This window comes from Saprolegnia parasitica (genome assembly GCF_000151545.1).
Source record: "Saprolegnia parasitica CBS 223.65 unplaced genomic scaffold supercont2.3, whole genome shotgun sequence".
NCBI classification, from domain to species: domain Eukaryota; phylum Oomycota; class Saprolegniomycetes; order Saprolegniales; family Saprolegniaceae; genus Saprolegnia; species Saprolegnia parasitica.
Genome location: NW_012156397.1, coordinates 1,099,481 through 1,111,438, shown reverse-complemented (window position 1 = coordinate 1,111,438; position 11,958 = coordinate 1,099,481). Strand labels below are relative to the sequence as shown.

General features: G+C 58.7%; 4 protein-coding genes across 4 annotated transcripts in view; all 4 read right to left on the bottom strand.

Annotated features, from left to right (window-relative positions):
• The window catches only part of SPRG_19136 (hypothetical protein), a gene marked incomplete at both ends in the record, with an annotated part of 3,918 nt that extends 531 nt beyond the window's left edge, over positions 1–3,387 (bottom strand). The window contains one exon of the mRNA XM_012339934.1: positions 40–3,387. Coding sequence (XP_012195324.1) covers positions 40–3,387 — 3,348 coding nt within the window. The remainder of the gene's footprint in view (positions 1–39) is intronic.
• A 1,243-nt stretch (positions 3,388–4,630) lies between these two features.
• On the bottom strand, positions 4,631–5,512 carry SPRG_01530 (hypothetical protein; the record flags this gene model as incomplete). Its single annotated transcript, XM_012339740.1, has 1 exon — positions 4,631–5,512. One exon carries the CDS (start codon positions 5,510–5,512, stop codon positions 4,631–4,633), a length of 882 nt encoding a protein of 293 aa, XP_012195130.1.
• A 736-nt stretch (positions 5,513–6,248) lies between these two features.
• Positions 6,249–6,908, bottom strand: SPRG_01529 (hypothetical protein; the record flags this gene model as incomplete). The annotated part of the gene is made up of 1 exon (XM_012339739.1): positions 6,249–6,908. One exon carries the CDS (start codon positions 6,906–6,908, stop codon positions 6,249–6,251), a length of 660 nt encoding a protein of 219 aa, XP_012195129.1.
• A 344-nt stretch (positions 6,909–7,252) lies between these two features.
• SPRG_01528 (hypothetical protein) lies at positions 7,253–11,164 on the bottom strand (the record flags this gene model as incomplete). Its single annotated transcript, XM_012339738.1, has 2 exons — positions 7,253–10,394; positions 10,451–11,164. 2 exons carry the CDS (start codon positions 11,162–11,164, stop codon positions 7,263–7,265), a joined length of 3,846 nt encoding a protein of 1,281 aa, XP_012195128.1. The 3' UTR covers positions 7,253–7,262.
• Between the last annotated feature and the right edge of the window lie 794 nt (positions 11,165–11,958).

Below are 11,958 nucleotides of genomic sequence, written 5' to 3'. Positions count from 1 at the left end.
AATGATCGCGATCGCACTCCGCAGAGTCTTGACGCCGACCGACTTGATGTCGACGCCGTCGATCGAGATGGAGCCGGACGCGAGCTCGTTGATGCGGAAGAGCGCCATGGTCAGACTCGACTTGCCGGCGCCCGTGCGCCCGACGATGCCAATCTTCTCGCCCGACGCAATGTCGACGTTGACGTCCTTGAGCACGAGCGCATCGTGCTCCTTGTAGCGGAAGCTCATGTTGCGAAACGTGATATGGCCCGTCGTCGGCCAGTCGTGGGCCGTCGCTCCGTGGATCACACGGGGCGCCTCCGGTGCAATCGCCGCGTACTCGGAGAGACGCTCGGGGCCGACCATGGCCGTCTCGAGCGATGACCAGCACTGCACGATCCACTCAAAGAACGGGAGGATCGAGAAGGCATAGTTGAGGACGAGGCCAATGACGCCGGGGCTGATAAAGTCCTTGGAGAAGACGAGCGAGGTCGCAATCACAAGCAAAATGACCGCCGACGTGAGCTGAATGCGCATCGAGAACCACTGCGCAAAGACCGAGCTCACAAAGTTGGCCTCGAGGTTGCCATCCACGTTGCGGTGATGGAGGCGCTGGAAGCGGCGCACTTGCTTCGGGCCAAACGCGCGAATCACAAGCGCGCCTTCAATGCACTCGGAAATCAAGTTGATCATCGGCGACCGCGTCGTCTTGTTGACGCGCTCCATCTCGCGCGCCGGTGTCACATAGACGTTGCCAATGTAGACGTAGATAAAGAGGAGCGGGACGATGAGCAAGCCAAACGACCGAATGACAATAATGGTCGTGCCGAGGGCGAAGGCTGCCATGAAGACCATCGCGAGGAAGCTGCTGAGCGTGTTGGCGATCTGCGTATCGACCGTCGTCACGTCGCCGGCGTACCGGTTCAAGATGCGTCCGAGCGGGTTGGTATCAAAAAAAGTCATGGGTGCCTTCAGCAGCGCCTTGGTCATGTCCTCAAAGAGCACGCGCGACGCCTTCAGGCCCGAGAGCAGAATCGACGCCGTGCGGAGGATCGTGAGCACGATACCACCCAGTGCCAGCGCCGCGTACACGCCGAGGTAGTACTCGGCCTCGTCCAAAAACGTCTCCTTGGAGACGACGGCCGCCGTCGCACTCCACGTACTGAGCCAGAAATCACCGGCGATCGCGAGGGCTTGCCACACCGAGAGAAGAACGACCCAGAGAAACACCATGGGCCAGCCGCCGATCGCGTCGAGGTACGCCGAGAAGATCTTGGTCGAGACGCGGCCGTGACTGCGCTCTTCGTCGAGGATGAGCTTGCCGCCGACCGTCTCTTCATCAAACGTCATGTTGCCGTCGCCAAACGGCGTGTACGAGGCGCCCATAAAGTCCATGGGAAAGGGCGATGCGACTGTCGGCGTCAAGAAAAGGTCCCGGTTCGGCACTGCACGCGCCTTGGGATCCAACTCGAGCTCTTCGTCGGCCGCAAAGCCAACGCGCGCCTTCAGTGGCGAGATAAGGATTGGCGCGTCTAGCTTCTCGACGTCGGTGACCAGCAATTTGCCTTGCTTGAGCTCGATCGACCGGTCAATGTACGAGGACGCAATGATCTCGGGCGAGTGCGTCACAAGCACGATCGTCTTGTGCCGGAGGAGACCGAGAAAGCACTTGGTGAAAATCTCATTCGACACGATCGCGTCGACGGCGGACAAGGGCGAGTCCAACAGAAAAATGTCGGCGTCGCTGTAGCACGCGCGGGCGAGCGAGATGCGCGCCTTCTGGCCGCCGCTGAGGTTGACGCCTTTCTGGCCAATCTCGGTGCGGTCGCCGGCGGGAAAGAGCGTCAGGTCTTTACTCAACGCACACGCGTCCAAGACGGCGTTGTATTTTTTCCGGTCGTACGGCTTGCCAAAGAGGATGTTGTCGCGGATCGTGAGGTTCTGGATCCACGCCTGCTGCGAAAAGTACGCGACGTGCCCGCCCACGAAGACCGACCCGTGGCGCTTGTGCATCTCGCCGAGCAGCGCCGACATGAGCGACGACTTGCCTTCGCCGACCGCGCCGTGGACTAAGACAAACTCGCCACGCTTGATCTGGAGATTGATGCCGTGGAAGAGCGGCTTGCCATTGACGTCCCATGCAAACGTGGCGTCGGCAATCTCAATGTCAATCTTCTTTTCGGCATACGCGTTGAGTTCCGACGTTGAGATGGTCTCGGGCGTCTTGACGACATCATTGTCCTTCTCGCCCATGTTGAGAAACTCCATGATGCGCTTCAGCGCGACGACCGCCTGCATGAGGTTGGCGACGATCTGCGGCAGGTTCATCATCGGGCCGCGGAGCAGCGTGAAGAGGGAGAGCGCGGTAAAGACCTTGGCGGCCGTCACTGCTTGCTGCATCACGAGCGCGTAGATGGCAAACGACGAGACAGTGACGAGGACGGGCGCCGAGTAGAGGCAGCCAATCTGCACCGATGTGAGCGTCACGATGTAGCTGAGCGTCGACACTTCGTCGCGGCGGAGGTCGGCAATCTTGTCGCCAAACTTCTCTTCCCACGCGTTGAGCTTGATGATCTGCATGGCGCCAAAGACCTCGTTGACAGCCTTCATGCGCTCGTCCTTCTGCGCCATGAGCGTCTTGAACGCGTTGCGCTGGGCGATCGCGAGCACATTGTTGCTGAGGAGCGTGATCGCAATGACGGCGGCGCCGACAAACGTCGCCCACCCAATGACGTCGTAGAGCATATAGAGCACGATAAAGAGCTGGAGCGGAATGAGCCAGATCTGGTTCGAGTACATGGCGAACGAGATGATCCACTGGATGTCGGACGAAAACATGTTGGCGATTTCGCCGGCCGTCTTGTCCCGGCGACAGGCCGCGTCAAGGACGAGCGCTTTCTGGAAGAGGAGGTGCTGCAGCGCCGACGTGATCTTGATCGTAATGAGCTGGTTGGCGAGGTTGGCATGCGCCGTGAGGATCGCCTGCAGCGCCTTCACGGCAAAGAGAGAGACGACAAACTGGAGCACGTGCACGAGGTCGAACGACGGGCCTTCGACTGCGGTCAAGATGGTCCGGAGCACGATCGGCCCGTACAAGGTGCAGCCCAACGTGAGCGCCTGGAGGAGGCCCACAAAGAAGAGCCGCCAGCCGTAGAGCGAGAAGATGGTCTTGACGATCGAATGCGACGACGCGAACGACGGCTCAAAGACGCCGCTCACGACCTTGCATGTGTTTTCTGGCGCCAGCGGCCAGAGGTCGTCCGGGTCGATCTGGCGTTCGTGGCCGAGCGCGAGGAGCGCGTTCGCCCAGCCAAACGTGATCTTGGAGAGGTAGCCCGCGCGCGTGAGCGGGTGCGTCGGGTCGGCCGCCGGCTTGGCGGTCGCCGCCACCGACATGTACTTGGCCATACTGCTGCTGCTGCTACGCCAATCGAAGAATGGCTTGCTAACCAGGGCGCTCGGATCCAGGAACAATCCGCGATCCTGAAACAGCAGGTGGCGTGGTATTTTATTCGACACTGGTTATTTGTATGTCGATTGCATCGGTCGCATTAAAATAGAAAGGGCAACCTGGGAACGGGACCCACCCAAGACGTGCCATTTGGCGAGCGATGATGATGGAACCGACAACCCTTCTGGGCCATCCACGACGAGTTCGCGACCGTCATTCTTGCGGCCGCCACGACCGACCACGTTGGCTACTGATGATCCCTGAGTTGATTTGGCGACGTCTAGAAGCCAGGCCGATTTGGGTGCATAGCCCGTGCATCGCACGAGACAAGAAGAGGGCAGTGTGTCCAGGAGGATGTGCTGCACGCTGTACGAAGGGACAGCACTGGCGCCGACCAGACGTAGTGGCTGCCGCGAGAGTGGCACGTCGACGCCGCAGATTGCCAGCAGAGGCTCGTCGCGTGTATGCTGCGGCGCCTGTCGCGGCTGCATGGCCTCGGCTCACTCAATGATGGCTACTGTACGCCAAAGGAAAGTCCTTGGTAAGCCTAGTACTACATGAGAGGACGGCGTGGGTGGTGAATCTACCTAGCTGCAAAAATGAGGCTTTCGTCGGTCTCGAACTGTAGTCTTGTTGTCGCATCAATCGCTGCAAGGATGCATTCGACCATACCTGCGATACGCGATAAGCGATCGTGCACCCTTCCCGGCGTCAATAATTCTTGTCGAGGAAATATAATTTGGATGATTTTGGTGTGGACAATGCAATACTCTGCTTTCGCCATCTAGCGCAAAAGCCTTTGGTTTACATCGGCCAGTGAGGGAGCCCACGCACATGTAGGCATAGAATCGCATTTCGCATCCCGTCGCTCCGCCCTGAGTCACCCTCGCTCGCGATAGTCTGTGATGGAGTGCAATTATATTGCAATAAATAGCAATTTATTGTATCCAAAGCAGCAACTCGACGCCGGTGCTAGATCGAGGAGTCCATCAACGTCAAGGCCGCACAGTAGTCGGGACAACGACTTATGTAGCTCCAGATCAGAGAAGTTTCGTACTGTCCATGCATGTGTCTTTTGTTCATGGTCCAAGGAAGATTGACCAGTGTCCAACATGAAGGCGGTTTCGCGATGTGGTCAGTTGATACATCGATACGATTTGAAACGCTTCAAAACACGAGCTTCTGGCAATACAAACGACGCTACTGCTCTGACATGTCGTCGCGAATCGCTAGCATCATGGCGTAAAGGTCCAACGAAATGTGCTCGGTGCCGCGGGCGACATACAACTCCCGGTCCGGCCCGGGCCAGAGGTCCTCGACCGCCAGTTTAAGGGTCGGACACGCCAACGTCGCATGGGCCCATTTCGTGTGGCCCAGTGCAAGCTCGCTTGCAATCTCGTCATCAAAGATCTCCATCGTGGCCAGAATGTCGTCGTCGATCGTCGCCTTCTCGTCCAGTGTCAACGGGGCCGAGCCAAAGCTGGCTGCAAACTGCAGCACCACGTGCCCCGTAGCGTTGCGACCGTACTGGAGCACGACAGCGCTAAAACGCTGTGGATCGTCCGCGTCCGCGTCGAGAAAGTACTTGAAGGCCAGCGCCACGCGGAGCCCCGCCAGCATGTCGAAGTAGCCCTTCATCCAGGCCACGATGGTCGAGATGCTTCGGTTCACGACCTCGAGCTCAATGACCATGATCGGCGGGAGCATGGCGCCGTCGGCGTCTACACATGCCATCTTCGAGTCGGCGATGCGCACCTCGCCGTTCGCAATGATCGGGCGGCTCTGGGTCATCTCAAACGTCGAGCTATACGGCGGCCGCGTGATGGCGCGAACGATGTAAATCGAGGCGAGCGTCGATGGGTCATCGGCGTCACCTTCGTACGTGGCCGACAAGATGACGCCGCAGAGACGGCTGTCATAGTCGTCGGCGAGCCACTCGACCAGCGGCACGTTACGTGCTACGAGCATGCGTGGCGCGTCGTCGACCTGCGCCTGAAAGAGGGTGGCGGCGGCCTCAAGGCCTTCGCGCATGACGGCGCCTTCCATGATGGTGAACGGAGCCGTGCCGGAAGCGGGTTGCATGGCAGCGAAAATTGCGTTGTGAAGTTTCTTCTTCCAGCGGTGTTTTTTCAACGGGCACGAGAAGAAGCAGGGACAGTGCATGATCGACTGTCATTTTTATGGTGGAGAAGGCACCTGTTCTCGTCCACACCGGGGCACATCATTACACCGCGACGAGAGGGGCAGATTGCATCTTGGTGGCGACCGAGACCTTACGAATGGTGCAATGGTCAAGTACCGAGAAGACTGGCGAATATGAATCGAAACAAGACCAGAGCAGTCCAACATCAATTTTTGAAGTGTCTTGCGTTGTGTCTGCAACCGACCTCCTTGGATGAGCGATGGGAGCCAAAAAGATTGTTCTAGACCAGCTGATCTTGCCTCTGTACCAAGTGCGGCTGCACGCCTCGATTTGAGCGCATGATGCATCGCCGGCATGGATACCTACTACCATTAGCTCGCTAAATTGAAAGTCTCGAATGGGATTACCATCTATCTACTCGTGCAAAGTTAGTCAAGTAGACAACAAATCCTGCGCGCGAGGGTTTCTCAAGGCGGAAAGCAGGGCTCCACGCGAGATCATGGCGACGGCGTAGGGGTTGATGAAAAGGCTCGTAAGATTTGGCGGCGCAGCGCCGAGCAAGTGGCATCGTCTTGGTACCGGAGAACGTCGGGTGGGCCCACTCATCATGACCCAGAGCCACTTCGTGCGCAATTCCGTCTTCGAAATGCTGCATCGCATCGCGCACCTCGTCACTCATCCCGTGCAAAGATTGAGGCGTGAGCGGCGCCGTGCCAATGCTCGCAGCAAATTGGAGCGTCGAAGCGCCGCCTCCGCCCAGAACGTACTTGAGCGCGACTGCGCCAGAGCGACCAACTTCGCTTTCTGGATTCTCAAAAGCTTGATGGCGATAGCCGTGCGCGTCTCGAGGCTGATAAAGTCCTTGATCCATAGCTCCAAGACGGAAAAAGATCGGTTCTTGTAGTCGAGCTCCAGCACCACGCACGAATCCTTGAGGCACTTCCACCCACGAATGCGCTGAAAGATCGCAATGTCTGGCTGGCGCCCTTTGCCATCGAGCGTGAGATCCTCGCAAGGTCCGATGGAGAACGCATCGCGAGAGTCGATCTTCTGGATGCTAAGATCATCCATCGTATCACCTAAAGACTGCGCCTGCGCGCGACTGAGCGTACGTCGGACGATGAATATCGTAGCCAGCGTCGCTGGATCCCGAGGATCACCATCAAACGTGGCACCGAAAACGACGCGGAACTGCCGGCCGTGCAGCGTCTCGTCGTCGAGCCACGCTACCAGCGGCACGTTGCGTGCAATGAGCATCGGAGACATCTCGCCATCACGGGCGCAAAAGACCTTGGCTGCGGTCTCAAGCCCGTCCAAGGTGAGAGCCCCGTCCATGACGTCACATTCTGGCAGTATGCTGCCAGTTGTGGCCATGATGTGTGAGGACTCTTGCTCTTGGAACACAACTTGGCTATATTGCTGGCACGGGCAGGCCGCGCCATTTTCTTTCTTTTTGGGGTGAAGAATGGTCGACCTGGTGTGGTTGGGACGAGACGATAGGCGCATCTGTAACTGACTGCCATGTGAGCCTGCCACGTCATCGAGGCATGCCCAACCAATATTAATATAGTACGACACCTAGTGGCGAGGGCGCGCTTGGGTAGTTACCAGAGTCTACGATGTTGTGCATCAATGTACAATTCCACACAAGTATAAATCTATGGTTATAGTTTCCGGATCAATGTTACTCTACGGCGACGAGAGCACCTTGTCGAGGTACCCGCCTTCGGTGCAGAGCTCGTAAAAGATGCCGGTGCCGTCGTCAATCAACTGCTGCGGCGTGTCGCACTGCACGAGTCGGCCTTGGTCAAACACGAGGATGCGGTCGCAGTCCAAGACCGTGTCGAGACGATGTGCGATCGTGAGGACGGTCGAGGCCGCAAACGCGGTCCGGATCACGCGCTGGAGGTTCTGGTCCGTCTCGTGGTCGATCGCAGCCGTCGCTTCGTCCATGACCACGATGCGCGCCTGCCGAAGCAGCGCCCGCGCCATGCACAGCATTTGCCGCTCGCCGACGCTAAAGTTCTCGCCGTTCTCTTCGACGTGGCTCTCGAGCTGGCCGTCGACCGACGCGATGCGCGACTGGAGCATGACTTTCTTAAGCGCGTCCCAGAGCTGGTCGTCGCCATAGTCGCTGAACGGATCCAAGTAGTTGCGCAGCGTGCCCTTGAAGAGCACGGGGTTTTGCGGAATGATCGCGATCGCACTCCGCAGAGTCTTGACGCCGACCGACTTGATGTCGACGCCGTCGATCGAGATGGAGCCGGACGCGAGCTCGTTGATGCGGAAGAGCGCCATGGTCAGACTCGACTTGCCGGCGCCCGTGCGCCCGACGATGCCAATCTTCTCGCCCGACGCAATGTCGACGTTGACGTCCTTGAGCACGAGCGCATCGTGCTCCTTGTAGCGGAAGCTCATGTTGCTAAACGTGATATGGCCCGTCGTCGGCCAGTCGTGGGCGGTCGCACCGTGGATCACCCGGGGCGCCTCCGGTGCAATCGCCGCGTACTCGGCCACGCGTTCGGGGCCGACCATGGCCGTCTCGAGCGACGACCAAATGCGAACAATGCTCTCGAGCTGCGGAAGGACGGTGAGCGCGTAGTTCATCACAAGCCCAATGAGCCCCGCGTTGAGGTACGACCGCATCGCGATGAGCGCGCCCGAGATGACGAGGATCATGACCGCCGAGATGAGCTGGATGCGAAGCGAGAACCACTGCGTCACGACCTGGCTCGCCCACGTCGCTTGGTTGCTGCCGTCGACGTTGTGGTGATGGAGGCGCTGGAAGCGGCGCACTTGCTTTGGGCCAAACGCGCGAATCACAAGCGCGCCTTCGATCGCTTCCGAGATCAAGTTGAGCATCGGCGACCGCGCCGTCTTGTTGACGCGCTCCATCTCGCGGGCCGGCTGAATGTAAAACTGGCCGACCTTGAGGTAGAGAAGGAGCAGCGGCAGCAAGATCAGGCCGAGCGACTTGACGACACAAATCGTCGTCCCGAGCGAGAAGCCGACGATGAAAATGTTGGCCGACATGGCGCTCAGGCTCGACGGAATCTGCTGGTCGACCGTCGACATGTCGCCCGAGTACCGGTTGAGGATGCGTCCGAGCGGGTTGGCGTCGAAAAAACGCATCGGCGCATGCAGCAAGGCCGACGTCATGTTGGCAAAGAGCGATCGGGACGCGCGGAGACCCGCAACGTAGATCGAGAGCGTCCGAAAGACGGTCAGGATCACACCGCCAAACGCAAGCCCGGCGTAGATCGAGAGGTACCACGGCGCCTGCAAGGCAAACGTCTCGCGGCTCTCGGTGGCCGTCGACGCGCTCCACTTGCTGAGCCAGAGGTCGCTGCCAATCGAGAGGCCTTGCCAGAGCGAGAGCACCGTGATGAGGTAAAGCACCATCGGAAGGCCGCCAATCTGCTTCATGTAGTTGAAGAAGACGGCCGACGAGACGCGGCCATGGCTGCGCTCCTCGTCCTGGACAAGGCGGCCGTCCGGTGCGCCATTTTCCGCGTACACCTTTTCGGTCGCGTCGACCGGCGTGTACGAGAGCCCGTCAAACTCGGCCGAGTACGGCGACGACGCGGACGGCGTCAAGAGCAAATCAAAGAGCCGCGACGTCGGCGCGTCATCATCATCGACCACGTCGTCCTTGACAAAGCCAACGCGCGCCTTCAGTGGCGAGACCAGGAGTGGCGCGTCTAGCTTCTCGACCTCGGTGACCAGCAATTTGCCTTGCTTGAGCTCGATCGACCGGTCAATGTACGAGGACGCAATGATCTCGGGCGAGTGCGTCACAAGCACGATCGTCTTGTGCCGGAGGAGACCGAGAAAGCACTTGGTGAAAATCTCGTTCGACACGATCGCGTCGACGGCGGACAAGGGCGAGTCCAAAAGAAAAATGTCGGCGTCGCTGTAGCACGCGCGAGCGAGCGAGATGCGCGCCTTCTGCCCGCCGCTGAGGTTGACGCCTTTCTGGCCAATCTCGGTGCGGTCGCCGGCGGGAAAGAGCGTCAGGTCTTTACTCAACGCGCACGCGTCCAAGACGGCGTTGTATTTTTTCCGGTCGTACGGCTTGCCAAAGAGGATGTTGTCGCGGATCGTGAGGTTCTGGATCCACGCCTGCTGCGAAAAGTACGCGACGTGCCCGCCCACAAACACCGACCCGTGGCGCTTGTGCATCTCGCCGAGCAGCGCCGACATGAGCGACGACTTGCCTTCGCCGACCGCGCCGTGGACCAGGACAAACTCGCCGCGCTTGATCTGGAGGTTGATGCCGTCGAAGAGCGGCTTGCCACTGACGTCCCAAGCAAACGTGGCGTCGGCAATCTCAATGTCAATCTTCTTTTCGGCATATGCGTTGAGTTCCGACGTTGAGATGGTCTCGGGCGTCTTGACCACGTCATTGTCCTTCTCGTCCATGTTGAGAAACTCCATGATGCGCTTCAGCGACACAAAGGCCTGCATCATGGTGGCAATGATCTGTGGCAAGCTGATCATCGGGTACTTGAGCAAGGTGAAGAGCGAGAGCGCGGTAAACATCTTGGACGACGACAACGACTCCTTCATGACGAGCGTATACACGGCAAAGGATGCCGTCGTGACAAGCGCCGGAGCCGTGTAGAGGAGGAACGTCACCGACGACTGGAGACGCCAGACTTTCCAAAGCGTCGTGAGCTCGGCTTCGCGGCACGTTGAGATCTTGTCGCTGAATTTCTCTTCCCACGCGTTGAGTTTGAGAATTTGCATCGCGCCAAAGACTTCGTTGATCACGTTCATGCGTGCGTCCTTGCGCACCATGACCTCCTTGAACGCTGCTCGCTGGGCGCGCGCAATCACGTTGTTGATGACCATGGTGAGGAGGAGGACGCCAGCACCAGCAAACGTCGCCACCCGATGACGTCGTAGAGCATGTAGAGCACGATGAGGATCTGGATCGGGATGAGCCAGAGCTGGTTGAGGAAGATCGAAAAGTTGATGATCCACATGATGTCGGTCGAAAACATGTTGGTGATTTCGCCGGCCGTCTTGTCCCGGCGACAGGCCGCGTCGAGGACAAGCGCTTTCTGGAAGAGGAGGTGCTGCAGCGCCGACGTGATCTTGACGGTAATGACTTGGTTGTCAAAGGTTGCGTGCGCGGCGACGATCGCCTGCAGCACCTTGACGGCAAAGAGCGAGACGACGTACTGCAGCACGATACGCACATCAAAGCCGGCGTCTTCGGCCTCGATGGCCTCGAGCACATGGCGCAGCACGATGGGCCCGTACAGCGTGCAGAGCACCGAGCCCACTTGGAGGAGCCCGATGAAGAAGAAGCGCCAGCCGTACGTGGCGAGGATCGTCTTGATGACCGACCGCGTCGCGCGGAACTTGGGCTCAAAGACGGCCGAGACGAGCCCGCACTTGTTCTCGCTCTGGAGCGGCCAGAGGTCCGACGGGTCGAGCTGCCGCTCGTTGCCAAGCGTCAGGAGCGGCGTCGCCCATGCATAGAACGTCCGCGAGAACCAGCCGGCGGTGTCCACCGGGTGCGTCGCCGCCGGCGCTGGCGCGGCCGCCGCCACGCTCTGGTACTTGGCGCCTGCCCGAGACATTTCCGAAATGAACCGAGTGTTCCGACCTATGGTCAAGATACACTTGGTGTTTGTATGGTCGTCGATATTTTTATCCGGCATGAATCCGGATAATGCGACCCAATTCGAAGTGATAGCGAGCGGCCGCTGGGACATGCCACGTGTTTAACGTGTTTAACGCGTAGGGCAAACCGTTCGCTTCAAGGCTGCAAGGTACTCTGAAGGACAGAGTGGCCGCGGTGATTTCGCCAGAGCTACGACGACGATTGGGGCGTCGAGTGTAGTAGCGTATGGGTACAGTGTAGCACCAGTACTCAACCAGACCGACCATTTGCCAAGGCCACCAAAACGTATAACGTTGCAGCAAGAATTCTTGCTGGTTAAATGCACGGGTTAAACAGGGGCAGAGAAGAACGCGACGGGAACTTGGTTCTAGGAGACGTGGTCATTGCATCAAGGTGCAGAGGGATGTGGAGGGGCATACACTCCTTCCCATCGCGGGGTGCTTTCATTCTTCAGTGCGCCGACCCGCGTAAAACGTGGGGTTTAACGTGCCAGCTGGCGGCTGCAACAGTCCAAGGTTGTGGTCCGAGGTTGCGCTTCGAATGGCAATTATCAGATTTTTGCCAAATCGGTTCGTGTTTACCGTACCACAGCGTGCAACTCGGCGAAAGGTCGCCAACCCCAAGGAGGAGTTGCCATCGGAATATGCAAATGATGGGACTCGATCTGGTGGAAGCAGCCAGGAGAGCCCCCTTTTTCCCTTGCCTGGCCCGGCAATCGTTGAATTCTACTCTAATATTATTCAAGAAGTG